This window comes from Bos grunniens, chromosome 9, assembly GCF_055505025.1.
Source record: "Bos grunniens cultivar Pamir isolate PY7600 chromosome 9, Bosgru_T2T1.0, whole genome shotgun sequence".
NCBI lineage: Eukaryota > Metazoa > Chordata > Mammalia > Artiodactyla > Bovidae > Bos > Bos grunniens.
The window spans coordinates 75,398,500-75,425,565 of record NC_141173.1 but is presented as its reverse complement, the minus strand read 5'-3'; the positions used below and the strand labels follow the sequence as shown (position 1 = coordinate 75,425,565).

The 27,066-nt window shown below is 40.5% G+C and overlaps 1 protein-coding gene across 34 annotated transcripts in view; it reads left to right on the top strand.

Moving 5' to 3' along the window:
• The window catches only part of MAP7 (microtubule associated protein 7), a 179,311-nt gene that overhangs the window by 108,878 nt on the left and 43,367 nt on the right, over positions 1 to 27,066 (top strand). For 30 of the 34 annotated variants that reach the window (XM_086318036.1, XM_086318034.1, XM_086318033.1 and 27 more), the window contains 2 exons: positions 10,643 to 10,741; positions 18,942 to 19,019. In XM_086318036.1, the coding sequence (XP_086174162.1) occupies positions 10,643 to 10,741; positions 18,942 to 19,019 (177 nt within the window). Of the gene's footprint in view, positions 1 to 2,760; positions 2,915 to 5,816; positions 5,932 to 10,642; positions 10,742 to 18,941; positions 19,020 to 27,066 lie in introns of those variants that run through there. The other 4 variants (XM_086318014.1, XM_086318009.1, XM_086318039.1 and 1 more) reach the window with 2 other exon arrangements.

Sequence of the window (27,066 nt, the reverse complement as noted above, 5' to 3'; positions counted from 1 at the left end):
AATGGTGGGCTAAATACTAACGGTACGGAGCTGATAAAGATGAAGGCACCATACTTGCCTTCAAGTTCCTTGGGTCTGGTAGAAATTATCGTAGTTCTGGAAGCACCTGGCCAAGTGTCAAAGGCTAAATTAGCCTGTCACTCCCCTTACTTGGAGAGCATCTATGGTTCTTCAAGGTCAGAATATGATGTCTGAGTGTGTGTGTGTGTGTGTTCAGTTGCTCAGTCGTTTCTGACTCTTTGCAACACCAGGGACTATAGCCTGCCAGGCTCCTCTGTCTATGGGATTTCCCAGGCAAGAATACTGGAGTGAGTTGCCATCTCCTCCTCCAGGGTATCTTCCTGGCCCACGGATTGAACCTGCCTCTCCTGCTTGGAAGGTGGATTCTTTACCACTGAGCCACCTGGTAATTTAAGTATGATGTCTGTGATTAGACATCAACTCTTTGGAGTAAACAAGTAGCTTACCCTTTATCCCTTAAAAATATCTTGGTAACTTGGTAGAATTATCTGTTGCAATTATTTAAATAATATTTATATCTTTCCTGTTGTGTACTTTGGCAGACAAAATGGATTTTTACAGAAAAGGTTATGTTGGCATTTTATCTTGTTGTAGATGAACCTTCAATGCAACTGCTTCAGTTTCTTTCTGGAAGTTGATTGATTACAAACTGTTAATAAAAACCAACATGTGTCTGTTCCATTCTTCGTGCCTTATTGTCAGTTTTGTAGATGAGTGATGTTTTCGGTGGATTCTGTTCCCATACATCACATAATTTCACACAGTGTTTGGTTGATATTGATATTTGTAAAATCAGTGTCTCTACATTGAATTTGTATTATCCCAGTATTGGACAGATTTCTTTGTTTTTTGGATGAATATCATTTTCCATAACTGTCATAACTTCATTTTTCATAATGAAAAAAAATTATCAGAAAGGGATTTTCAGTCACTATTCATTGTTGCTGGATGAGCTCCCTCTAAATTTTAAAACCTCCACAGGGTCTTACAAGCCTCTAATGTAGTCTAGTGGGGCTGCTGAGTCATTAGTTTTTGTTCTATTTGGAATGTGTGAAATGCAAAAAAAAAGTAAGTCTTAATCGAGTCGTTTCTGTCAATATGAATAAGGATGCAGTGTATGTCCCAGATACATTATCGTCAAATATTCTCATTTAATTGCATTTGTTTTTGCAACAAGAAATGAGCAAGAGTGCTGAATAAATGGTTCATTGTTCTTATTGTTGCATCAATTTAAATGTGACCAGATGTTGCACCATGCCACAAAGTGGGTCTGTTCTGGTGCAGAAGGGTAAATCAGACTCTGCACTGTTTCTCAGCATCTCTAGTTACATATGTTGCCATGGTGCGGTGCCTGCAAGTTTGCATAGCGAAGTGACTGCTTCCTAGGTTTGCCTATGAAAGAGTCAAGATACTCATCAGCGTCTACCCACATCACCTGCCGGTGTATCACCTTCAAAAACACCCCACCTGTTTCCCAGCCAGACCCTGTTCCTCCATTCTCTGTTTCCTCTTCCTGCTCATCGTTCTTGCTTCCTGGAGTTTGTGGCTGGGTCTCCATTTCCTGCAGGGTCTGAAGCCGAGGAGACCTGGAACGCCTCCGCAGGGTCCCTGTGCGGTGCTGCCTCTCTGTCCTGGCTCCCACTAGCACAGCCACGCTGACTCTGCTCGTCCTTGGCTCCCTGATACTTCAGCTACAGACAGAAACTTCAAAACACAGTCACTCGTGTCACTTTTCCCCCTAATGGTTAAGTAATCATCTCCTGGTGCAGGTTAAGGGAAAGTTAAGTAATCATCTCCTGGTGCAGGTTAAGGGAAAGTTAAGTAATCACCTCCTGGTGCAGGTTAAGGGAAAGTGGGAAAGGCTGCAGAATTATTAAATTGTGCAGAAAGTGGAGTTCTTAAGATGGGGTTTTAGTCAGATTTCCTTTTTATTAAGATGATAACCCTTTTGAATACATTTCCAGCAGGCTTGTGGGGCCTTACCTTTCATTTACCCAGAATCTGCTGAAGCTAGATTAGTTCACAGCTGGAAGTGCCATCTGGCACTCTTGTGACTTCCCATTGCCTTCATCACAAATTCAAAGCTCTTGGAATCTGAGGAGGCAGTGACCTCGGGCTGTTTGTCTTATTTTCACCTGCCCGCCTTCCTACACCCCCCCGTTCTGACTGGACAGTCCCTTGATGCACTCTTATCTGTGTGCCTCTGTAGTTTTGCACATGCCATGCCCCAGCCAGGAGGATTCTCGGCATCCCCCTCACATATCCATATTCTCTCCATTCGTCAAAATCTTTATTCAGTGACATTCCCATCCCTGCTGCTGCTGCTGCTGCTGCTGCCGCTAAGTCGCTTCAGTCGTGTCTGACTCTGTGCGACCCCGTAGATGGCAGCCCACCAGGCTCCCCCGTCCCTGGGATTCTCCAGGCAAGAACACTGGAGTGGGTTGCCATTTCCTTCTCCAATGCAGGAAAGTGAAAAGTGAAAGTGAAGTCGCTCAGTCGTATCCGACTCCTTAGCGACCCCACGAACTGCAGCCCACCAGGCTCCTTCATCCATGGGACCCTCCAGGCAAGAGCACTGGAGTACTACCCCCTGAAGTACTTGGCCTCTCACCTCTGATTACCTATAACACTGTATCATTTATTTGGTTACTAGTCCTCTGTAGTGTATCGATTTTTGAAAACTGATTTGGTCTGTTGTTGTAAATGCCTATATTTATTTGCATATTGTCTCCACCAAAGGACAATGAGGATCTTGGAAGTAGATGCGATGTCCTCAGTTCAGTTCAGATGCTCAATCATGTCTGACTTTGCGACCCCATGGACTGCAGCACACCAGGCTTCCCTGTCCATCACCAACTCCTGGAGCTTGCTCAGACTCATGTCCATTCAGTCGGTAATGCCATCCAACTATCTCATACTCTGTTTTCCACTTCTCCTCCAGCCTTCAATCTTTCCCAGCATCAGGGTCTTTTCTAATGAGTCAGATCTTCGTATCAGGTGGCCAAACTATTGGAACTTTGGCTTCAACCTCAGTCTTTCTAATGAATATTCAGCTTGCAGTCCAAGGGGCTCTCAAGAGTCTTATTCAAAACCACAGTTCAAAAGCATCAATTCTTTGGCACTCAGCTTTCTTTATGGTCCAACTCTTACATCCATATATGACTACTGGAAAAACCATAGCTTTGACTAGACGGACCTTTGTTGGCAAAGTAATGCCTCTGTTTTTTAATATGCTGTCTAGGTTGGTCATAGCTTTTCTTCCAAGGAGCAAGCATCTTTTAATTTCAAGGCTGGAGTCATCATCTGCAGTGATTTAGGAGCCCAAGAAAATAAAATCTGTCACTGTTTCCATTGTTTCCCCATCTGTTTACCATGAAGTGATGGGACTGCATGCCATGATCTTTGTTTTTTGAATATTGAGTTTTAAGCCAGCTTTTTCACTCTCTTTTTTCACTTTCATCAAGAGGCTCTTTAGTTCTTCTCTTTCTGCCATAAGGGTGGTATCATCTGCGTAGCTGAGGTTATTGATATTTCTCCCAGCAATCTTGATTCCAGGTGGTGCTTCATCCAACCCGGCATTTCACATGATGTACTCTGCATATAAGTTAAATAAGCAGGGTGACAATATACAGCCTTGATGTTATATTGATGTACTCCTTTCCCAACTTGGAACCAGTCTGTTGTTCCATGTCTGATTCTAACTATTGCTTCTTGACCTGCATACAGATTTCTCAGGAGGCAGGTAAGGTTATCTGGTATTCCCATCTCTTGGAGAATTTTCCAAAGTTTATTGTGATCCACATAGTCAAAGCCTTTGGTGTAGTCAATAAAGCAGAAGTAGATGTTTTTCTGGAACTCTCTTGCTTTTTCAATGATGCAATGGATGTTGGCAATTTGATCTCTGGTTCCTTTGCCTTTTCTAAATCCAGCTTGAATATCTGGAAGTTCTTGGTTACTTATTGTTGAAGCCTGGCTTGGAGAATTTTGAGCATTACTTTGCTAGCATGTGAGATGAGTGTGCAGTAGTTTGAGCATTCTTTGGCATTGCCTTTCTTTGGGATTGGAATGAAAACTGACCTTTTCCAGTCCTGTGTCCACTGCCAAGTTTTCCAAATATGCTGGCATATTGAGTGTAGCACTTGACAGCATCATCTTTCAGGATTTGGAATAGCTCAGCTGGAATTCCATCACCTCCACTAGCTTTGTTCATAGTGATGCTTCCTAAGGCCCACTTGACTTCACACTCCAGGATGTGTGGCTGTAGGTAAGGGACCACACTCTTGTGGTTATCTGAATCATTAAGATTTTTTTTTGAATAGTTCTGTGTATTCTTGCCACCTCCTCTTAATATCTTCTGCTTTTGTTAGGTCCATACCATTTCTGTCCTTTATTGAGCCCATCTTTACATGAAATGTTCCCTTGGTATCTCTAATTATCTTGAAGAGATCTCTAGTCTTTCCCATTCTTTTGTTTTCCTCTATTTCTTTGCATTGATTGCTGAGGAAGGCTTTCTTATCTCTCCTTGCTATTCTTCGGAACTCTGCATTCAGATGCTTCTATCTTTCCTTTTCTCCTTTGTTTTTCACTTCTCTTATTTTCTCAGCTATTTGGAAGACCTCCTCAGACAACCATATTTCCTTTTTGCATTTCTTTTTCTTAGGGATGGTCTTGATCACCTCCTCATGTATGATGTCATGATGCTAGGTCCTACAGTCTTTGTATTCTTAGCGCATAGCACAGTGGCTGGCCAATAGGAGTGTCTGTAAATTTTTACTGAAAACATGTAACATTTCTGAGCCTGGGAATACAGTGGTTCCATTGACAGTAACAAGAAGACCGGGTTGGCTCATTTTGTGAGGACGGTTAGTTCAACTTTGACATAGTTTCAAGAGATAGCAGAGATACATGAGCATATTTTCCCTAGGGGTGGAAGACTGTTTATAAATGCAAAGCATATTTATAAATCCAGGCTGGAAAACAACTGAGGTCAAGATTGTGCTTTAGGCCCTAAAGGGGGAGAATATTTCTGCAGGGAGGGAAATTACTAGGGGAAATCAAAAGCACCCTGGAATTAGAGGTCTAGAAAAGGAAAAAGTTGTAGAAAAGATGTATTGTTCATTTAAGATTTTCCCAATACTGAGCACAAGGTGTCCCCTGGAGTAGGGTATCGACTGAATAAATGTGAAGAAAACTGAAATAAAGTAGAAAATTAAACCTAGGTTTGTCTAGTGCTGACTCCCATGAGCTTTGATCATTCCTACACAACTTCACAAACAGGAGGAATTTAAACTGAAAAGCTCTCCATGTGGAATAATCAGGAAAGTCACTAGAAGTTATGAAATTGCATTATGACTTTCTTATTCTAATGCAAGTTTTATAAATAATGTTGGATAAAACATTTAATAGCAATGCCTTAAATGTTACAATATTCCTGGAAGCTCTTTTAGAATAAATTTTAACTGTCAAGTAAATAAGCAAAAGGATTTCATACAGTAGAACATTTTAGGTGAAACACTCTGAATTACCCGAGACTGTCTCGAGAGTTCTCTTTAATCTTTAGATATTGTGATTTTAAACCAGTAATGTTCTTCGTTTGCCATAGTTGTATTCAGTAGTCAGATTTTCATGTAAGATATTTGTGATTCAGGTTCTGTGATTCACTGAGAAGGACTCAGAACTTAACATGTAGTCATACTTGTGCCTAAGATTTATCATAGCAAAAAGACATAAAGCAAAATCAGACCTTTCCAAGGACGCACTGGCAAGCCTGGAATGTTAACTTTCTTTCTGCCCAGGTAGATTGATGCTATGAGACACACGAAGTTGCAGTGTTCAGCCATTTTTTACTACAAAAAAAACAATTGTGTGCAGTTCAGACTCCAGTTCTGTCTTCTGGTTTACTCCCCAAAGGTATGTGTGTAGCCTTGGGACTTGATTCCACAAAGTCCAACCCACTCTGAGCAGGGTTAAAGTTTTGCTGTTTCCCAGTCCATATGCCATGCTTGATTTAAAACACTGCCAGAAAGACATTTTTGTGGGGGTTAAGACCACCTGTGATTCATTGAGTTTAAGCTCAGCATGGTCCCTAAAGTTGTAGTTGTAGATGTCTTATAAGAGGAAACATTTTGACTAAACTAAAGCATTTGTTGGACCAGTTATCTTCATCACATGAGAGAAGGCACTTCAGCCCCTACAGCCAAACATAGACACAAAGCAGTGAGAACCCCATGACCTTCATGGAAAGACATTGCAAGGAGTGGATTAGTAGTGAATCATAGAGGAGGTCGATTGTAGACACACATTTGTGGCACTTCCTGAAGCTGCAGAATTTTTTACTAAATGAAAGCTCTGAAGGTCTGCTGCCTGCATCTTCTATTGCAGAGTGATTTAGAGACAGAGCCCCAGACCACAAGGGTGCTTCTCTCCATCCTTCCTCTTCTCTTTAACACTTTTACATGTGCTGCTAATGGAATAAAGCTTTCAAGCTAGCAGGAAGATCAATAAAAATTTTATGAGGCTAGCAAAGTCTTATTGAGCGTCATAGTATATGGCTCAGTTTTCTCTTCTGAAAAAATGAAAGAGATTCAAATAAATAATGCTGGAAATGTCATCTGGGTCATTTTAAAACTGGGATTTTGATGGTAATTTTTAAAAGGATGTATGTGTTAGAAAGTGGCGGATTCATTTCGATATTTGGCAAAACTAATACAATATTGTAAAGTTTAAAAATAAAATAAAATTAAAAAAAAAAATAAAACACATAAAAGGATGTATGTGATCCTACCCGCTAGTTACCTAGGATTTCCAGATTTTTAAATGTTGGAAATCTTAAAATGGATAAATTCCTATTTTCATTCTGTTCTCAAACAGCGAAATTCCCTGCCATTTGTTTGAAAAAAAAAAAAACAAACCACCACCAACCAGCCCTCTCAGAAGCTACTATTTTCCTGCTATTATAAGTGAGTTTTTTTTCTTTTTTGAAGACTTATCCTTACTTTTGGCAACTTGAAAGGCATTACATCTCAGAAAACTGTCATCTCTCTAAGCCCCAGAAAGACTAATGATTAAGTCAGGAAACTAGAAACTGTACTCTTAAGTCCTACCTTCCTGTACCCCCCAGGAGGTTGTGATTGTAGCTGAGCTACAAACCTCTGAAGCCAGCAGCAGAGCCAGGCTCTGCTCCCTAGGACTGCTGTCACCGACTTGACACAAGTTTGCTTTCCCTGTTAGCGTTAAGCAAGCAAAGCCCAGAGGAACTAACTAGAAACCTGCCTTCCCACATTGGTGTAGGACTAGGGGGAGAGCCAAAAATACCTGCCACCTTTTATTGAGCCTTTCAGTGGGCCCGGCAGTCTCATTTAATTTTCACAACCCTGAAAGTGTTTTCCTGCATTGCAGATGGGGAAATTATGACTGAGAGGTTGAGTGACATGCTGTGGGTTCACAGCTCATAACTGGCAGAGCCTGGTCAGCTGACTCCAAAGTGCATACCGCCTCCACTACAACCTCAACACACAACTCTACACCTGGGAGTGTGGGAGGCCCAGGACCTTGAGGAAGAGCATAAATGTTGAGAGAAGGAGGGCTGAATGTTTGCTAAACACCTCCTGTGGGCCATGTTCTATAATAGATTCTTAACATAGATCTTTTCAATTAATCCTCCCAGTGACCCTCTGAGTTAGGCCATTTCACCCTCATATTACCTACTCAGAGAAGTCAAGAAACTCTGATAGTCACTCAGCTAGTAAGTAGCAGGGCTCACAGAGGCTTCTCTGGTGGCTCAGATGATAAAGAATCTGCCTGCAATGCAGGAGACACAAGAGACACCAGTTCAGTCCCTGAGCCAGGAAGATCTCCTGGAGAAGGGAATGGCTACCCACTCCAGTATTCTGACCTGGAGAATTCCATGGACAGAGGAGCCTGGCGGGCTACAGTCCATGGGATCACAAAGAGTCAAACACAACTGAGCAACTGAGCCTACACACATAATCTTGGCTTAAACAGACTGATGTTCAAATTTACCTTTATTTTTACTAAATTTAGCCTATCAGTTTTATATGAACATAACACATTTTAAGATCAATTTTAAATTTGTTTTGTTACGAATAGGACTCAGAAGGATTTTGTGATAGAAATGAATTCCTGAGATCCAGATGATAAGAAAGTGGCCAGATAGATCCAACTCAACTGAGTCTAATAAAAATCAGATATATTGATAGGCAAATTGGAATTCAGGTAACCAGACCTCCAGACTTCCAGTTTAATTGAAATTTACATTTTACATTTGAATTTCAAGACAAAGCAAATTACAACCAAGAAAAAGGGGGAGAGGGATTACCCAGGAATTATTTGGAAAAGTCTCTTGCACTGAATATGTCTTCTTTTGAATCTCCTCCATGGTCTACTGCAACATAATATTTAGCTGCGATTGATATCTGTTGTCCGGACCTGGGGGCATTGCAGATAATCAACAGAGACAGATTAAATTATGTCAAATATGCTAAGGTAAAAAAGAAATGAACGCATATGAAATACAGTCTAAACAAATAGTCCTAATTATCTTTCAGTTAAGTAAAAATGAAGAGCAGAAGATCGCTTAAACAGCTTACTAGCTAGGGCTTTATTTGCTTTGTGCTAGAGGTGGCTGCATAATAAAAAGAAAATAATCACAGTATTCCCAATCTGTGTGCACTCCTTTCTGTTTATCTTCTTTATGAGCAGTTTTGAAAATACCTTGCAAAAGATGGGAGAAAGTTGTTCTATCCCTATTGAGCACCAGAGTTCCAATTAAATCAATTTGTGGTCTTTAGGGGCTGTCTCTAAAATTGTGAGGCTGTAGGCCAGTATGAGCTAGTGTGGCCTTTACCTGCCGCATAGTGATAACTGGCAACTTGGTTTTGGCGAGGGGGATGAGAGTGTTATAGCAACCAGTGTTTATGTTTGAAAGTGTTATTTAAAGACAACAAATTGTTTGAAACAGGGCAGTTAAACAGTGTTAAAAGTATGGCATAGGATGCTTTCTGCTGTTCAGTCTGTGGTTTCCTATGCCAGCTAATATCATATGTAATTGAGAGGCATCCATAAAAATTTGGTATATTCTTTGTTCAGAGCTTAAAGGTAAAGGTTTAGCAAATTTAATAACTTTTTAAAGTGCATCTGGGGTACCATTTTTAAATTTAGTCTTCCTGAAGTATAACTGTCACACTCTTTCAGGTTCAAAAACCCTGAACTACTGAATCTCATTTTCTAGTTATTCTCCATTTCCCTCAGCCTAGTGGAGGAGATAATAAATGTGCAATGTGTCAGGGGATAAGGGCTACAAACAAGGCAGAGTAAGGAGGAGAGATGAGTAACGCAGGTGCTATTTTAGATAGATCAAGAGGACTCTAATATCACATTTGACCAGAGACCCAGTGGAAATGAAGGACAGACTCGTGTTAACATCTGGGAGAAGAACATTTCAGGTACATGCAAAGGCTCTGAGATGGACAAAGTCAGTATGTAAGATCTGAGCAGAGTAATTAAGAGGTTAAGTGGTACAAGGTAAAGGCCAAACCATATAGTACCCTGTAGGCTGTGGACAGCCCATGAGTTTTTCTGAGTGGGATGGTGGCTGTTAGAGGAGTGGCATGACTTATGATTTAATGGGATCACTCTGGCTGCTGAGGTGAGCAGAGACTGAAAATTAGTGGTAGGATCTGGTAGACTGGTTAAGAGGACATTCCAGTCACACAGGGAAGAGAGGATCAGAAAGGTAGTGACAGAGGTGATGATTTTTTAAGGTAGAGCTGAAAGAACTTACTACTGAATCAAACTTGGGGAGAGATTGGAGGACAGAAGTCAAAGCTGATTCCAAGGCTCCAGGCCTAATCTACTGGAAGAATGGAATTGCTTGAATGGATGGGGAAGACTGTGGGTGAAACAGATTTTCAGGCAGAGGGCAGGAGGCAGGGAAAATCAAGAGTTTGGTTTTTGACACCACTTAATGAGAAGCAGCAAAATACTTTAAATATCTTTTGAAAAATATATTATTAAAGCAAAATGTGTAAAGAACAATTTACCTGGAGGACTTTATACTTTATATAACCAGGGAGTTGCCTGATATTTCTGCCCTTTGGTCACTTCCTAGAATACATTTCCCTTAGTCTCTTGAATGATCTTTGTTACCGAACATTTGTTAGAGGCTTTTCCAAAATCCAGTAAATTATATCCCTTATTCCCTTTTGGTGACCTGCTTGGTTATGTTCTTGGAATTTTTTGGTTCCAAATGCATGACCTTTGTAAGAACACAGATCAGATGCTCTAGATCCCAGTCTTATTTCTTCATGGTTACTCTATGTATAAACTGGAACAGCCAGGATGAATGACTTCGTGGACCCTGAAGACACCACTGCTGTAGGGTTGGTCGGTTGAGCTGAGGCTATTGATTCTTGGGTGTGTTCTTCCCACTGAACGTTATGCTCATTGAGGGTAGGAATTATCAGCTGCTTAATCTTTGTATTTCCTGAGTTTAGCCTAGTACTTGATACAAAGGTTGACAGCAAATTTTGAATATGTGAATGTTTCTGAATAAATTTTGAGAAACTAAATATGTCTTTTCTCTTTTATCTCCTCTGTGTAGCACCTGATGGCAACAAAGTACAAGATAAGAAAACCACTGCCTCCCACCGGCCCTCCACTATTTCAGGACAAAATAGCAACCACTCAGGAAATAAACCAGGTACTATGCATTGCCTTTGCTGTGGAAAAAGGAGGGTAATCCCAAAGGTCTTAGGCCTGCTAGAATTTAGGAGAGCTTGGTTTCAGTCCTGCCATCAAAACACACATTTAGACAGATTTCTGTAAGTCAGAAAACCTCTCACACCTTTATTTTCTTTCTTTAAAATGGAGATTCAAAGCTAAGCCCTACTCACCTCTCAGAATCATTTTGACAGGCAAGATGGTATCTGTGAGTGCACTGTTAACTGTCAAGCAGTGTGCGAGAGGTAATAATTTTTCCATTCTGCCTGAAATGATAGAAATGACACACTTTTTTTGTACCTGTATGCCCAGCATTAGCGCATATCTCTTTTGTGACTTTTTCAAAACCCACTTAAGGAAATCATTACACACAGCAATACTGTATAGAATTACATTTTTGTTCTCTGTTGCCTGCAATGATTGTACACCTACACAGTAATTTCATTTAATAGCCTGTGACTCATGGTCTGTTCCATTCAGTGATACAAAGAAGCAAACACTCTGTAAACAAACTACAAACAATGGAGTAAACAGTTCAGTAGCTTCCAGGTATCCAGCAACCATGATGTGGTCTTTGGGAGAGAATGACTTACAGTATGATGACCGGAGATAGCCAAAGGAAGGGAAAGGCAAACCGAACACCTCTTGAGGTTCTTGGAAGCCTGCTTCATGCTGCATGCAAGGCCAGAGTTACTCAAGAACAGTGCGTCAGTGGGCCTAAAGATGGAAATAACTGTATCTAGCCCCATAGAAAACATTCCCTGTCCCGCCTAGTTTTGTGGGGCCTTTTTTCCTATATAGAGGAGCTCTTGAACAGAGCAGATAAGTCTGCCTTGCCATTCAGATGATGTATAACAGGTACAATTACAAGTACTGCATTTGCTACCATTAGTAGCAAATGATGTATAGTTTCAGTGGAGTTTTAATTCACAGGCTGAGATTTTCCCCATTTAGTCAGTTTACATTTTCATTCATTTATCCGTTCATGTATCCACCCAAAGCCCAGCCAACATGTAATGTTTCTTGAGTAATTGCCCAGTGTTGGGGGACCCTGAGAGATAGTGTGTGAGCAAAGCAACAGGGCCGCTGTCCTCACAGGCCTCATTCTAGTGGACCTTCTTACCCTGTACTCCAGTGGGCATCCTTGGAGAAGCAGAAGCTGTTTAGCATGGAAATCCCCTTTGTTTTATCATGAGAATTGAACATAGCTAAATGGTTTATATTGATTTTCCCTTATTCTCTCCATCAACCATCATTTCTAATTCCTCTCATTCTTTACTGTGCAGTTGATACTTTTATATCCTGATAATTTGTTTATTCATCTGGTAATAGCACTGTGTAGGTACTAGGAATATATTATTGAAAGATAATCCTACTTTCTAGCTGACAAGTATAGTAGAAAAAAATCAGTATATGAATAGATCATTCTAACATACTATTTCCATTGTGAGAAGAGAGAGATGCAGAGTGCATAGAAATATAGAGGCCAAAAGAAAAATCTTTTCTACCGCAATTGACTGTCTCTTCATAGAACTATTTGATTTATATTGCTAGAGTCAAGTTCAGTGAGGAGACGTTTCATTTCAGATTGTGTCTTTTAAGTATACTGTGTCTGCTTTCTTGTATATACACATAAGCACAGATATACCAAAGACTCTTATTTTTAAAACCACCATGTTATTTTCCTGAGTCTCTCTGAAGATGATATCAGAGGTTCCATGTTGGAGTTATAGGTTTGAGTAAAACCTTTTGATTTTATGGGATATGAGTCATGGGAACGTCTGTCTAAAGCATTTTTATTTTCTTTTCTTACTTCAGGAACTTGAAGTACATGCTCTTTGGGGGATATTTTGAGTATTGCCCTAACCAAATGCTAATATCCTGACAGTAGTTGTTCAGACAGGAGTCAAAGTATAGTGAGTTCTTATAAAAAGCCTTGTCACAGTGAGTTTGTTTTTCTTGATCTTTGAGGGTCACGCTTTAGTTCCAGTTGTTTCAGGACTGTACCTGTTTTCACATGTAACCACAGGCTATTATCAGCATGCCCTTTGACACTCAAAAGTACCCTGGTGTGGGTGGTCCCCTTACTTTTCAGTTATCACAGGTAGAAGGTTGGATGCAGAGTGTGGCTGCAAGTGTGTCTCCACCGAAATCCTATTTCTCTTAAAAACTTTTCCTTCTAAGAATTAAGTAACAATTCTATTCTAACTGTTAGATCTATTGGGAAACAGTGTGAAATAGTCATGATGTCAAACTATTTTCTCTACCTTCATTTTGTTCCAGAAAAAAAAGTGATATGAGGAGAGAAATGAGATGGAGAAAAAAACATTTCAGAAAATTCGCTATTTACTTGCAATTATTCAATTGTATTTTTTTCCTGAAATCCTACCTTTAAAGGTCATTGTAATCAGTTTTTAATGATTAAACCTTAGAATTGTAATCACTAGTATTTACTAATACCTTTTAAAGAATCTGTCGTCAAATACAAGTTTGGTATGAGTTTGCCCTCATAGTGAATGTTAATTCCATTAACGTTTAGAGTGTGTAGGCCCCAAACGTTAGCCAAGGTTGCTGGCTCGTTTGTTCTTTCATTTAATAAATATTCGTTGAATGCCCTCCTTTCTGCCAGGTATAGTCCTAGGCGTTGGGAATATCAATGAACAAAACTGACCCGGCTCCGCTCCGCCCTACCCATATTCACAGCCATCTTTAATCTGCAACAGGGTGTTTATTAACATTCCGGTAACAAAGTGACCTTCTTATTAATGTGACCAGAAGGATGGGAACAGAATTCAAACTGAATACCTTTTGCACTCTACAGTGCTTTTTAGTGCCAGGTCCAGAAACCAACCAAAATTGTGTAGACTATGATAACCACTACGCACATTATATTTCAGAAATGTGTTGTATTTGTTCTTTACTTTCTCAAATCGAATTCTAAATCAATAGTGGTTGAGATCAGTGCTGAAGTGACAAAAGTGACCAGGGAGAATTATTGAACTCATAAGCATTGGCCTCATTTATAGTGTTTATTGATATATCTTTATAGCACTATATACAGCCTGGTTTCTGAGGTACTGGTGTTACCAGACAGAATACAGTTTATTACATGTGAAGAGTGTAATTTTCATATGGAGTGATATCACAGAAATCAGAGGTAAACTATGCCCTTTCTTTGTGCATCTAAAAGGCATGTGTTCCTTTGCATAATTGGGTGCTGCCTCATGACTGCAGCGACACCAGGTATTGACTTGGGACTCTCAGCGTTGGTTGGGGCGGAAGAAAGATCTTCACGACCCAGATAATCATGATGGTGTGATCACTCACCTAGAGCCAGACATTCTGGAATGTGAAGTCAAGTGGGCCTTGGAAAGCATCACTACGAACAAAGCTAGTGGAGGTGATGGAATTCCAGTGGAGCTATTTCAAATCTTGAAAGATGATGCTATGAAAGTGCTGCACTCAGTATGCCAGCAAATTTGGAAAACTCAGCAGTGGCCACAGGACTGGAAAAGGTCAGTTTTCATTCCAATCCCAAAGAAAGGCAATGCCAAAGAATGCTCAAACTACCGCACAACTGCACTCATCTCACATGCTAGTAAAGTAATGCTCAAAATTCTCCAAGCCAGGCTTCGGCAATACGTGAACCTTGAACTTCCTGATGTTCAAGCTGGATTTAGAAAAGGCAGAGGAACCAGAGATCAAATTGCCAACATCCGCTGGATCATGGAAAAAGCAAGAGAGTTCCAGAAAAACATCTATTTCTGCTTTATTGACTATGCCAAAGCCTTTGACTGTGTGGATCACAATAAACTGTGGAAAATTCTGAAAGAGATGGGAATACCAGACCACCTGACCTGCCTCTTGAGAAATGTGTATGCAGGTCAGGAAGCAACAGTTAGAACTGGACATGGAACAACAGACTGGTTCCAAATAGGAAAAGGAGTACGTCAAGGCTGTATATTGTCACCCTGCTTATTTAACTTCTATGCAGAGTACATCATGAGAAACGCTGGACTGGAAGAAACACGAGCTGGAATCAAGATTGCCGGGAGAAATACCAATAACCTCAGATATGCAGATGACACCCTTATGACAGAAAGTGAAGAGGAACTAAAAAGCCTCTGGATGAAAGTGAAAGTGGAGAGTGAAAAAGTTGGCTTAAAGCTCAACATTCAGAAAACTAAGATCTGAATGTTGGCATGGCATCTGGCCCCATCACTTCATGGGAAATAGATGGGGAAACAGTTGAAACAGTGTCAGACTTTCTTTTTTTGGGCTCCAAAATCACTGCAGATGGTGACTGCAGCCATGAAATTAAAAGACGCTTACTCCTTGGAAGGAAAGTTATGTCCAACCTAGATAGCATATTCAAAAGCAGAGACATTACTTTGCCAACACGGGTCCATCTAGTCAAGGCTATGGTTTTTCCTGTGGTCATGTATGGATGTGAGAGTTGGACTGTGAAGAAGGCTGAGCGCTGAAGAATTGATGCTTTTGAACTGTGGTGTTGGAGAAGACTCTTGAAAGTCCCTTGGACTGCAAGGAGATCCAACCAGTCCATTCTGAAGGAGATCAGCCCTGGGATCTCTTTGGAAGGAATGATGCTGAAGCTGAAACTCCAGTACTTTGGCCACCTCATGCAAAGAGTTGACTCATTGGAAAAGACTCTGATGCTGGGAGGGATTGGGGGCAGGAGGAGAAGGGAACGACAGAGGATGAGATGGCTAGATGGCATCACCAACTCAATGGACATGAGTTTGTGTGAACTCCGGGAGTTGGTGATGGACAGGGAGGCCTGGCGTGCTGCAATTCATGGGGTCACAAAGAGTCAGACACGACTGAGCGACTGAACTGAACTGGGGTGGAAGAGGGTAGGTGAGGATGACTATGTTGTTATTAAAAATTCCTTCTGAAAATTTTTGTCAAAATTTGTGTGAAATTTGTAGAAATGTCATATACTCGGTATTCTATGAGCAGAATTTTACTTCATTGTCTCTATTTATATACTTTCTATAATGTGCCCATGTAACTTTTATAAATAAAAGTTATTTATATTATTTTAGTTATTATGGTTTTCAAGTTTCATAATAAGTGCAAAGTTTTCATAAGGGAGTAAAACCTCACTATTAAAGGACTTTTTTTAAGCAATAAGTAATTGCTACAAGTCTTGCTTCTAACTTCATTTTGGCTTGGATTCTTAGATCATTTTTTTCTTCAAAATATCATTTCGATAGGGCTGTCATTTCCAAAAACAAACGACAGCAAAGCTCCCCTGTCTGTGACCGTTAACAAAGTGCCTAAGGCGGTCTGCATGCCTCTTTTCTAGCGTCAGAAGCAAACCTTTTGGGACCAAAGGCTATATTTTTCTACATAAAAAATATTTGAAACCTCATAAATGATTAGCAAATGGGGGAAATATCATAACTAATATGAGCTAGTTAGGGGTTCATATTATCAATTAAAAAAAAATACCTTAAAGCAAAGGAAATAAACAAAATATCATCTCCTGGTCCTGCCCATGACCCCACTGCCAGGTTTATGCAGCTTCTAATGCACTTTCATACAGTTTTATTTCTCTTAAATGTTCAAATTCTTTAACATTTAGGAGGCATTTGGGATGCAAGGCCTTTAAATCTGTTGAAGTACTACTATGTTGTCTCTAAAGTATTATTCCAGTAGGTTTTTCTTTTTAATGTGAGATTTTAAATTGTTAATTTAATAGCAAGGAAAATAATGCTGATTTTAAGTGTAATTATTATCATCACCATTGTTATCATTACTATGCTTTTGTTTTTATTTAGAAACAGCAGAGTGAGTATATTTTTATAGACCTCTGCTGGAAAGCCATTAGTGGCATCTCACTCACAGCATAACCCAAAGTCCTCACCAGGACCCCAGCCTCTGGCTCCATCGCTTAAATGATCTCACTCTGCTCCAGTGGCTCAGATCTTCATGTCATTTCTTGAACATCTTAGGTACTTGCGACCTCAGGGCCTTTGCACTTGCTTTTCACCTCTTGGAATGTCTGCACAGACAGCTCCCTTATTTCCATCAAGTTTTTACACACAAAAGCTACCATCAAGTTAGAATTCCCTTGGCACCTATCCAAAATGCCCAACCTTCCATCCCTGCCATTTCACAGTCCGTTTTGTTGCTTTGTTATCTCCTTAACATTTATCTCAGTCTTAACATTCCCAGGTGGGTCAGTGGTAAAGAACCTCCTGCCAGTGCAGGAGATTTGGGCTCAATCCCTGGATTGGGAAGATCCCCTGGAAAAGGAAATGGCAACCCACTCCAGTGTTCTTGCCTGGGAAATCCCATGGACAGAGAAGCCTGGCAGGCTCCAGTCCATGGGGTCGCAAAAGAGTCTGACACAACTTAGCTATTAAAACAACAACATTCTATGTGCTTGCATGCTAAGTCGTCTTTGTCAAGTCCAACTCTGTGCAACCCCATGAACTGTAGCCCGCCAGGCTCCTCTGTCTATGGAATTCTTCAAGCAAGAATACTGGAATGGGTTGCCATTTCCTTCTCCAGAACATTATATATATTGCCCGTTTTTCCATTCTCTATATTTTACATATGTTTTCCCTAAGCAAGCTTTATTTGAGCAGAAATTTCTGACTTTTTTGTTAATAGCTCTCCTTTCAGCACATAAAACACTGCCTGATCACAGTAGATATTTAGTGTATTCAATGAGTGCAGATAGTTACTGAGATTTATCAAGTGCTAGGCACTGTGCTGGAGAAGGCAATGGCACCCCACTCCAGTACTCTTGCCTGGCAAATCCCACGGACTGAGGAGCCTGGTAGGCTGCAGTCCATGGGGTCGCTAGGAGTCAGACACGACTGAGCGACTTCACTTTCACTTTTCACTTTCATGCATTGGAGAAGGAAATGGCAACCCACTCCAATGTTCTTGCCTGGAGAATCCCAGGGACCAGGGAGCCTGGTGGGCTGCCGCCTCTGGGGTTGCACAGAGTCGGACACGACTGAAGCGACTTAGCAGCAGAAGCAGACATTGTGCTAATGCTGTTGTAAGCATCATTTTATTTAATCCATATGGTAATGTTAGATAGGGTCTATTTTATCCTCATAGACAACCAGTAAAAACCCATGAAACCGATGTCACAGCTTAAGACTTAGAGAGCTGGGTGAGTAACTCGGCCAAGTCTCATAGCAAGTGAGAGAAACAGAACCAGAAGTGATTTCATGCCTGTCTGATTTCAAAGCTGGGCTCTTCATGTCCAACTGGTGACAGACCATCTATTTAGTAGAATAAATTCACTTAGGATTCTATTTGTTGTTAAGGAGCAGACTTTTTTTAATTTAATTTTTTTATTTTTTATTTGGCTGTGCTCTGACTTTTCTCTAGTTGTGGTGAGCGGGGACTCCTCTCTAGCTGCAGAGCACAGACTTCAGGGCACACAGCCTTCAGTAGCTGGGGCATGTGGGCTCGGTAATTGTGGCTCCCGAATTCTAGAGCACAGGCTCAGTAGTTGTGGCGCATGGCTTGGTTACTCCATAGCATGTGGGATCTCTCAAACCAGGGGTCAAACCTGTGTCTCCTGCGTTGGCAGACAGATTCTTTACCACTAAGCAACCAGGGAAGCCCCAGGAGACTTTTTAAAACAAAAATAATAAGAGTTCAGTAGTTTAGGAACATAAAACCTCATGAATAGTGTTTGATGAAAATAAGCCAAAGGCACAGTTATGTTTTTACATAATTTGTTTTGTCTGTGTGTCTTTTTCTTTTACTTATTTTTTGAGTCTTATTGAGATGTAATTAACATACAGCATCAATTAAACTGTAAGTTTAAGGTGTACAGCATAATGACTTGACTGGTATTATGACATATTTATTCCAATATATTTAGTTAACATCCAGCATCTTATATAGATATAAAAAGAAAAAAAATAAAAATGATTTTTTCCCTTGTGATGAGAACTCATAGAATCTAACCTCATATATAATATTTTTAAATTGCAGAAAATACTGGGAAATTCTCAGGAAAATTATAATAAAGTACATCACTACAAGTATGGTCATAATTGTTGTAATGTTACTATAGGTAAGATGTAGTAACAATTCATTCATCAGATGTACCAGACAGATATTTATCAGTGTATATCATTTTTAAAAATCTGCTCCTCTTATGTCTCCCATCTCCTTTTCAGACCCGCCACCTGTGCTTCGTGTTGATGACCGGCAGAGGCTCGCGAGGGAGCGGCGTGAGGAGCGGGAGAAGCAGCTAGGTATGTCCCTTTCAAAGACACTGTTGTTGAAATGTTACTTTTTCCCCCCTAGGATAATGGATACTTAACATTAAGCAAACAGACATTTCTATAATAGCCATGCTCTCTTGCATGCCTTTATGAGTTTTGCTGATGGATTGGGAGACAGAATTTAGAATGTGATATAAACATAGAACCAAATTTTTACCCACAATGAAGTCCAGCCCAAGATTAGGGAGATTTTCATTTCTTGGTGTAAGACAGTTTCATCTGACACTGGAGGAATGTATGTATGAGAGGCATGATGGCTCAGCTTACATTTTACAACTTAAAAAATACCAGGAGAGTAAGCATAGGGTTCTTTTTATGTGCCAGTTATGAGACTGTTAGTGCTAGGGCACTCACTGCTTTCCACGTTAAAAAGAACACTGCTGCTGAATTTATAGACAGATGCTACCAGTATGCTGCCAGGAAAAACACAAGACCTGAGCTGCAATGTCTGACTTTTCTTTTGTTACCCAAGGCCCTTGCAAAAGTTTAAGAACTGCAGTATTTGCCACACGATCAGCTAGAAAGCTGGGTCACGGGACTAGCTGATCAGGAAGCCAAGATCCAAGCACTCAGCGATCATCTTCTAGAGCATTGAGCAAGGATATTGGTGCCAGCTCCTCCTTTGCCTGAATGTCCATTTATGCAAAGTTTGCCAAGACAGGATATTCTCTTTATGTGCCTTGGAAAGATGAAATGTCTAGTCATGTGTCTCAGTGTTTCCAGGGTGTCTGATATTTTAAAACCAGAACTGACTTAGGTTGTCACAATCTTTCCAGTGGATGACTTATAACTTTTCTAAAGTTCTACTGCATTTTATAAGAGTTAGTGTTTCAATTGGAGAACCCAGCCCCATATCCCATCTCTGATTATTTGTATTCAAGAACCCAGATTTGTGAGGTTCATTGGAAGCTGGTTTTCCAAAGTCTGTTGACATTGTTTACATTCTTTGAACACAGGCCTCTTTCTCTCCCTTGCCATCATGGTCATGTGAGGTTATTTCTTCTGATGCCAAGGTTTTTCCAACACAAATTTCAATGACTTGCTGGAAGTTAACAAGCTGCATTTCTCTGTGTTTAAAGTTTGTGCCTACGCTTGAAGTTCCCCACCTCTGGGAGGTCTCCTTCCAGCCACTGGTTCCTGGAGAACAGGGCTACCTGTGGCGTGTTCCACTCCTCTCTGCTTGGAGTGCTGTGCAGTCTGGATTTCTTCCTTTTATGAACTGTGCCTACTGCTCCCCAGGCAAGGTCAGTTTGACAAGTGGATCAGAACTGAGAGGGAAAGAAAGGCAGAGCTACAGAAGCAAGAAGAGATTCCAGATGAGCATAAAGCAACAGGCTGCTGCTCCAGAAAGTGGAAGTGAAGTCGCTCAGTCGTGTCTGACTTTTTGCAACCCTATGGACTGTAGCCTACCAGGCTTCTCTGTCCATGGGATTTTCCAGGCAAGAGTACTAGAGTGGGTTGCCTTTTCCTTCTCCAGGGGATCTTCCCAACCCAGGGATCAAACCCAGGTCTCCTGCATTGCGGGCAGATGCTTTATCCTCTGAGCCACCAGGGAAGCTGCTCCAGGGTGGTTGGTATTTACACTCTGGTTTTGAATCCATCCAAACAGGGAAAAGCACTCTCCCCCATCCACCCCATCCCTGTCGGGTTAGGCTTCACCCTATTAAATATCTCCTTACCATCCCAATGTGGATTCATAGCTGTCTGAGTTAAAGGAGCTCCATAGGGTGAGGAGACTATTCCTTTATGATTTAAATCCCATCAAGAATTAGCTTTTACACCTTAACTCATGTCTTTCCATTCGGGTTTCTTTGTCTTTCAAATCCAGGTGTTACTAGTTTTATCATGGAAAGCATGATTATGCTGGTCACACAATAATGATTTCCCTTCTTATGCTATAAAGTTGTATAGCTCTGAGCCTGCAGATTCCCTCTGTAAGTTGCCTTGCTTAATCTGTTAAGTGGCTGGGTTTCTTCTTAATATATAACCCCATATTTTAAAGCATATTTCAGACCATACATCAGTGGTGTAGAACGTGCATCATTAATTTATATATTTTAAGACTGCTATTTGCCAGGCATATAGCATATTTGCTATATGCGAAAAAGATGAATAAAGGTTGAGACCCAGCCCTCCAGGGTTAGCTGCAGTCTAGTGGGAGGTGGGAGAGGGTAGATAAACACACAGCAATTCTAATAGAGGATGGTATTGAAGGAGTGCACACATGGGGCATTGAGAACCCACAGAAGAACCTAGCCCAGCCTGGGGATGTCAGGGACCACCTGAGCTTCCAGCTAGAGGATGAACAGAGTCATCCAGGGAACTAGAAGAGATGGGGACTGCAGAGCAGTGGTGCGAGGACAGGTGGCAAAAGGGGATTTGGTAACAGATCCAACATCTGTTCATCATCAGATTAATATATGGGTCAAAGTAAAGTTCAAATTATTATATTATCCTGTGGTCACAACTTATTTGGTGAGCTAGTAGCTCAGACAATAAAGCATCTGCCTGCAATGCAGGAAACCTGGGTTCTATCCCTGGGTTGGGAAGGTCCCCTGGAGAAGGAAATGGCAACCCACTCTAGTATTCTTGCCTGGAAAATTCCATGGACAGAGGAGCCTGGCAGGCTACAGTCCATGGGGTTGTAAAGAGTCGAGCACAACTGAGCGACTAGCACACCCAGCGTATTCTAGGCTTTGTTTTTCTTCCTTCTTACCCCTGCTATATTTAATACTACAGTTTCCTTACTTTTGATCTCTTCTCTTGTTGTTGACAGCCATAGTTTTAATGAAGTAGCATTTTATTTATTGTATTTATATTTTATTTTGCTCTGCACTTTTATTTTTATGTTCTTATTTTTCCTGCATTAATTGTATTTCCTTTTAAAATTTTAAACCAATGTGTTTTGGCCTCTTCTTTTCCACTTAAGTTCTCTGAGTAGAAATTAATCTTCAGAAATACACAAACATGGAAACGTGGCCTTACGTTTGTGAAGAGTCATCTAAAACCTAGCATCTGATTTAAGCTGTGCCTTAGAATACAAAAGGGCTATTTCTAAAAGATTTTAGTACTAAGAGAAGATCAAAGGGCATCTGATAAACTACCCATAAACTGTTAGCAGAAACTATGATGGCAGCGGAATAGTGTTTTTTAAAAAATGGCAGGTAGGGTGGAGGAGTGGCTATTATCTCAAAGATCTTTGGAGTGTGCTTTTTGAAAACACAAAAGCAGTTGATAATATCAACTGTTACCAAGCTTTCAAAGTTTAAAGCTTTCCAAGTATAAAGGAAAAAAAAGAATACATCTCAGAAATTCCAACAAAGCAAAGTTGAAAGCAATTGGCTGGTGAGATTCATTATTTACTGTTGATTGTAGGCTGAAATTAATATTGAAGTCATTGAAGTTTTTTTTTTAAGACCACATTTTAAAAAGCAAAGTAGAAAGAAGGAGAATAAAGATCTTTGCTTTGGGTGACATGTCATGTCTGTATTGTTTTGCAGAGGGTCTGTTAATAACTTTCTGTGGGTTAAATCTCTGAGTCATGCTTTAATGCATTGTGATAGGATTATGTCATGTGGCCTGCTGTTTCTACATTATCCTTCAATTTATCACATAAAATCAGGCATAATTCTTGAAGTGAGGGACTGTTCTGTTCATTTGGTTGGGCATATATACTCTGAAAGCTTTATTTTTCTGCCTTAAAAGGTTTTCTCATGAAGAAATGTCCTCAACTAGTCTATTTCATTTGACTCTAATTCAGGTCATTCCTTCAAACTTCTCTCTTGACTTCTGCATATTTTTTACCATCTCTCTTCTAAGCTTTAATTTTGTTTTTTTCCTGGGCTAGGTGGGGAGAATTGTATTTGTTCTCATGATTTCTACTCTCCTGTGTTGATATTATGGGTTCCACATTCCCAACTCACTCTTTAAGGTAGTAGATGCTTTCCTATCGTCTAATACTCAATCAACTTCTATACAGTAAGTTGTCCATCGACTTTCACTCCTCTGAGTCATTGCTGTGTACCAGTCAGTTGCACCAATATGCCTTCCACCCTTCCCCACCCCCACAGCATTATTTTTCAGGTCTTTTTTTTTTTTTTTTAAATACTTTCTGCTGCTCCTGGAGGCACTGGCATCTTTCTGACTCCCGGCCTTAACTACTGAATCTTTTGCAGGATAAAAAGTTCTCTTCCCAGTGGTCCAGTGCTGTGCACTGCCTAGTCTCCACGCTGGCCTGTTGAGCCACTTGTAGGGCCTACTGGTCAGTCTGGACTCAGCCTAGTCTTCTAGCGGTGGCTTCAGGTTTGTAGGTGGAGGTTGCCTCACAGCCTGTCCCTAAACCCACATAGTCACAGGTCCAGTGCTCCTCTGTCTTCAACAGAGGGCTCAGATCCTTGCCTTTAAATTTGCTGCTTCTGCTATCATCCTACTGCAGACTTTAATAAATTTGGACTTTAGTTACCCAAAAGTGTCTCACTGACCTACTTGGTCCATCTGTCACATTCAGTACCAGTCCTTCTTTTTGAAGCCTTCCTAGTTTTTATGATCGTTTCCCTCTTGGAAACTCTCATTTTCTTACTATATATTGTACCTTGCATAACTATCATGTTTTAGCTGTTTTGTATGTTATTGAACTTGTCTAGTGGGACTTTATAGAACGTTCTAATTGTATATATTTCAAGCTTTTAAAGAATATGGTCATAGTCTTCTAATTCTTTTTATCCCAGTACATAGGGCTAAATATAAAACAGGTGCATAATTTTATGACTATCCTCAAGCCTTTAATTAAATACTAATAATATTATTAATAATAATCATGTTAATTGAGCACTGACTATGGGTAAAGCAATGTTCTAAGCACTTCACTCTGTATTATCCCGTTTAAGAGCAAATTAACACAATGGTTGTACTTTCTGTTGTGTAAGCCTGCCATAGTTGCTGATGTAAGTTATTTTATGCATTGTCTTTTATTTTTTTAAAAATGCAATGGGATAATTTAGCTTAAGGAAGGAACTGGACCCTTTTTTCTTTCTGCCGTATCAGCTGTTTATGTACAGGGTCACCAAGATCCATGTTTACATTCTGCAGCAAATGGCGATGCTGTTACACAGAGAGCAGTCCCTGTGCTTTGTATTCAGGTGGTGGGTTTTTTCAGGTTTCAGAGCTGGGCACATACGCAGCTCTCGTGTAGAGGACGAGCCTTTCTGCTTCCACATACAAGCAGGGTATGTGCATGCTGTGCTCACTGTCCACTTGACATAGAACCAGAGGGTAAAGGTAAGTGTTGGAGCAGATTCTGACATCTTTCTGAAAATACTTTGTGGCATTGACCGTTTGTTAACCTTGGAGTCATTAAGAGTCTGTAAGAACTTGGAATAGATCCTGGTTACTAACCTGTCTTCTAAAACATCTGCAAGAATCAAAGCATGTGAAATTTATGTAATATAAATTTTTGACTTTAGTAAAGTAATACCACCACCACTACCACCACCTCCTTTTTAAGAAGCTATTTCATGCTATTTTAATTCACGTATTCATTCACCTAGTATTTGATATGGGGTCACTATTGAGCTAGAAATCCTGGGGCTATTGAAGTGAAAGATCAATTTTCTAACCTCCTAGAACTTACATTGCTATGCCCTCCACCTGGAATATTTGGCCTGAGAGATGCATGTAAATAATTTTCTCTCCTCCTTCAGGTATTGTTTAAATGCCATCTCTTTAGTGATGCCTTCCCTGGCCATCTTCCTCAGATTTGCAGCTCCCCAAACTAGCAACCTCTATTTTTCTCCATGTCATTTGCAACATCTAAACATGTATATATTGATATTCTACTTGTTTATTGTCTTGTCTGCCTTCACTGGAATATAAGCTTATTATAAGAAAGGACTTATGTCATTTTTTTTAACTTCTGTAGCCTAGTATCTAGAAAAGTGCCTGGCACATAGTTGATGTCTAACAGCTGTTGGTTGAATGGTAAGCGAATAGTCTGTGCATTTCAATGTATATGCCACAGGTATACTGCAAATTAGTTAGATATTACCAAATTATCAGGTAATATCTGTCCTTATAAATCCAGTCAAACAAGTCTGAAAATCTCATTCTTAAGCAGTTTCTCAGTTAGATGAACAAGGACACAAAGATAATCTATATAATGGTTGTACCTTGAAACTACTTGGTCTTCATATATGTTATGAAACTAATAATCCTACAGTATGCTGACAAATTCTAAGGAATATATGAGGAATATTGAGCAGGCAAGTAGTCTTCTGTGTTTAGGAAGATATAAGATTTCCCTTTTTGAAGGTGATACAGATTAAGTTTGAGGTAAGACTCTGATGCTGGGAGGGATTGGGGGCAGGAGGAGAAGGGAACGACAGAGGATGAGATGGCTGGATGGCATCACTGACTCGATGGACGTGAGTCTCAGTGAACTCCGGGAGTTGGTGATGGACAGGGAGGCCTGGCGTGCTGCGATTCATGGGGTCTCAAAGAGTCAGACACGACTGAGCGACTGATCTGATCTGATCTCATCTGATCTGTTGGATCAGAGGCTTTTGAGAGTCTGTAAAATCATGAAAGATTATCAGTGAATTGTATGATTGACTCCTGTAGCTCATGAAGAAAAAAATTAAATTTCTCAACTCTCTCATTCAGTTCATTCATATTGGGTTTTGTGGCTAAGTTCAAAGCTGTGCAAGATATCTGTCAGAATGTAATATATTAGAAACAACCATAAGATAATACAAAAAAGATTCTCACATTCAATTAGATTATATTTGCCTTGTTTCTCAGATAAATTCACCAGACTTTCTTGCCCCTCCAGTCATAACTTTTCTGCTTTGCCTCTCTTCCCACTCCCAGTTTCAGCGTGTTGTCAACTCAGGGGCAGCAGTGTTACTAAGAGTGTGGTCAAGACATACATGATCATTTCAATCTGGCTTAGAATGTTCGTCTCAAAAATGTTGATAGAGTAGAATTAATTAGTAAACAACCAGTGATGCTGTACTCTGATTAGAATCACAAGTGAAATTGTCCCTGGTTTCATACTTCACATTATCATTGCTAGACATATAAGGAAGTCACTGGTTTTGACAAAACTGTCCTCAGTACACACACACACACACACACACACACACACACACACCCCCACCCACCCACCCACCCACCCAAAAACCCAGACTTTGGGCTTCGGGCAAGCAGTCTTTCTAGTCCAAATATATGCTGGATAAAACTTTGACAGATCTGTGGTCATCTGTGGCTTCTGGTTTCCTAAAGTTGTCTCTTGATGAATAGAGTGTACAAAATCTCTCAAGGCTGCCAGGCAGGCTGTGAACAGCCAAGGGTCAGAGTACATGTGAGTGGGAGGCATACGGACATGAGCGCATACTGCAGCGCTGCATCAGGAGTCAGGAACAGGACTGGGAAGAATAAACGCTTGTTGTGGAATGGATTAATTAACTCACAGGCTGAAGCTTTAACATCAGGTGAATCACTATGACTAAGCAGCCATTATTTATTTCTCCCAAGTTTACTTTGCCTGTAAAGCTCACAGTCTTAAAGCCTGAAAAGTAAGGGGTCTTGTAAACGGATGATGAAGGCCAAGAGTGATGTGAGAAAATCAGGATCTTCACGTTGGGTGCCCACTTTCTCCCGGTCTAGAGGAAGAGCCTTAGTCATGGGAAGTATTCCCAATCCTGCCTTTTAGCATAATGGTTCCTTGTTTGTTTGTAGAGTCAGACAGTCCAGAGTTTGGATTCCAGTCCCCCCGCTGACTTACTGTGAGACCTCAAGCAGGTTACTTCCCTTCTCTGTAAGTTTAATAGCAGTGTCTCCCTTGCCAGGTGGCTGTGAAGGTAAAGCCTATAAATCACTGGTGTCAGCATAAAGAGCTGAGCACAGCTCACCATGACGACTGTGATGATAAAGGTGAGGATGGCAGGTCAGGTGACTCCAGAGACTGGCTGACATGCCTGGGACTGGAGAAACCAATGCTTCTGAGCTTCGGGGACGCAGA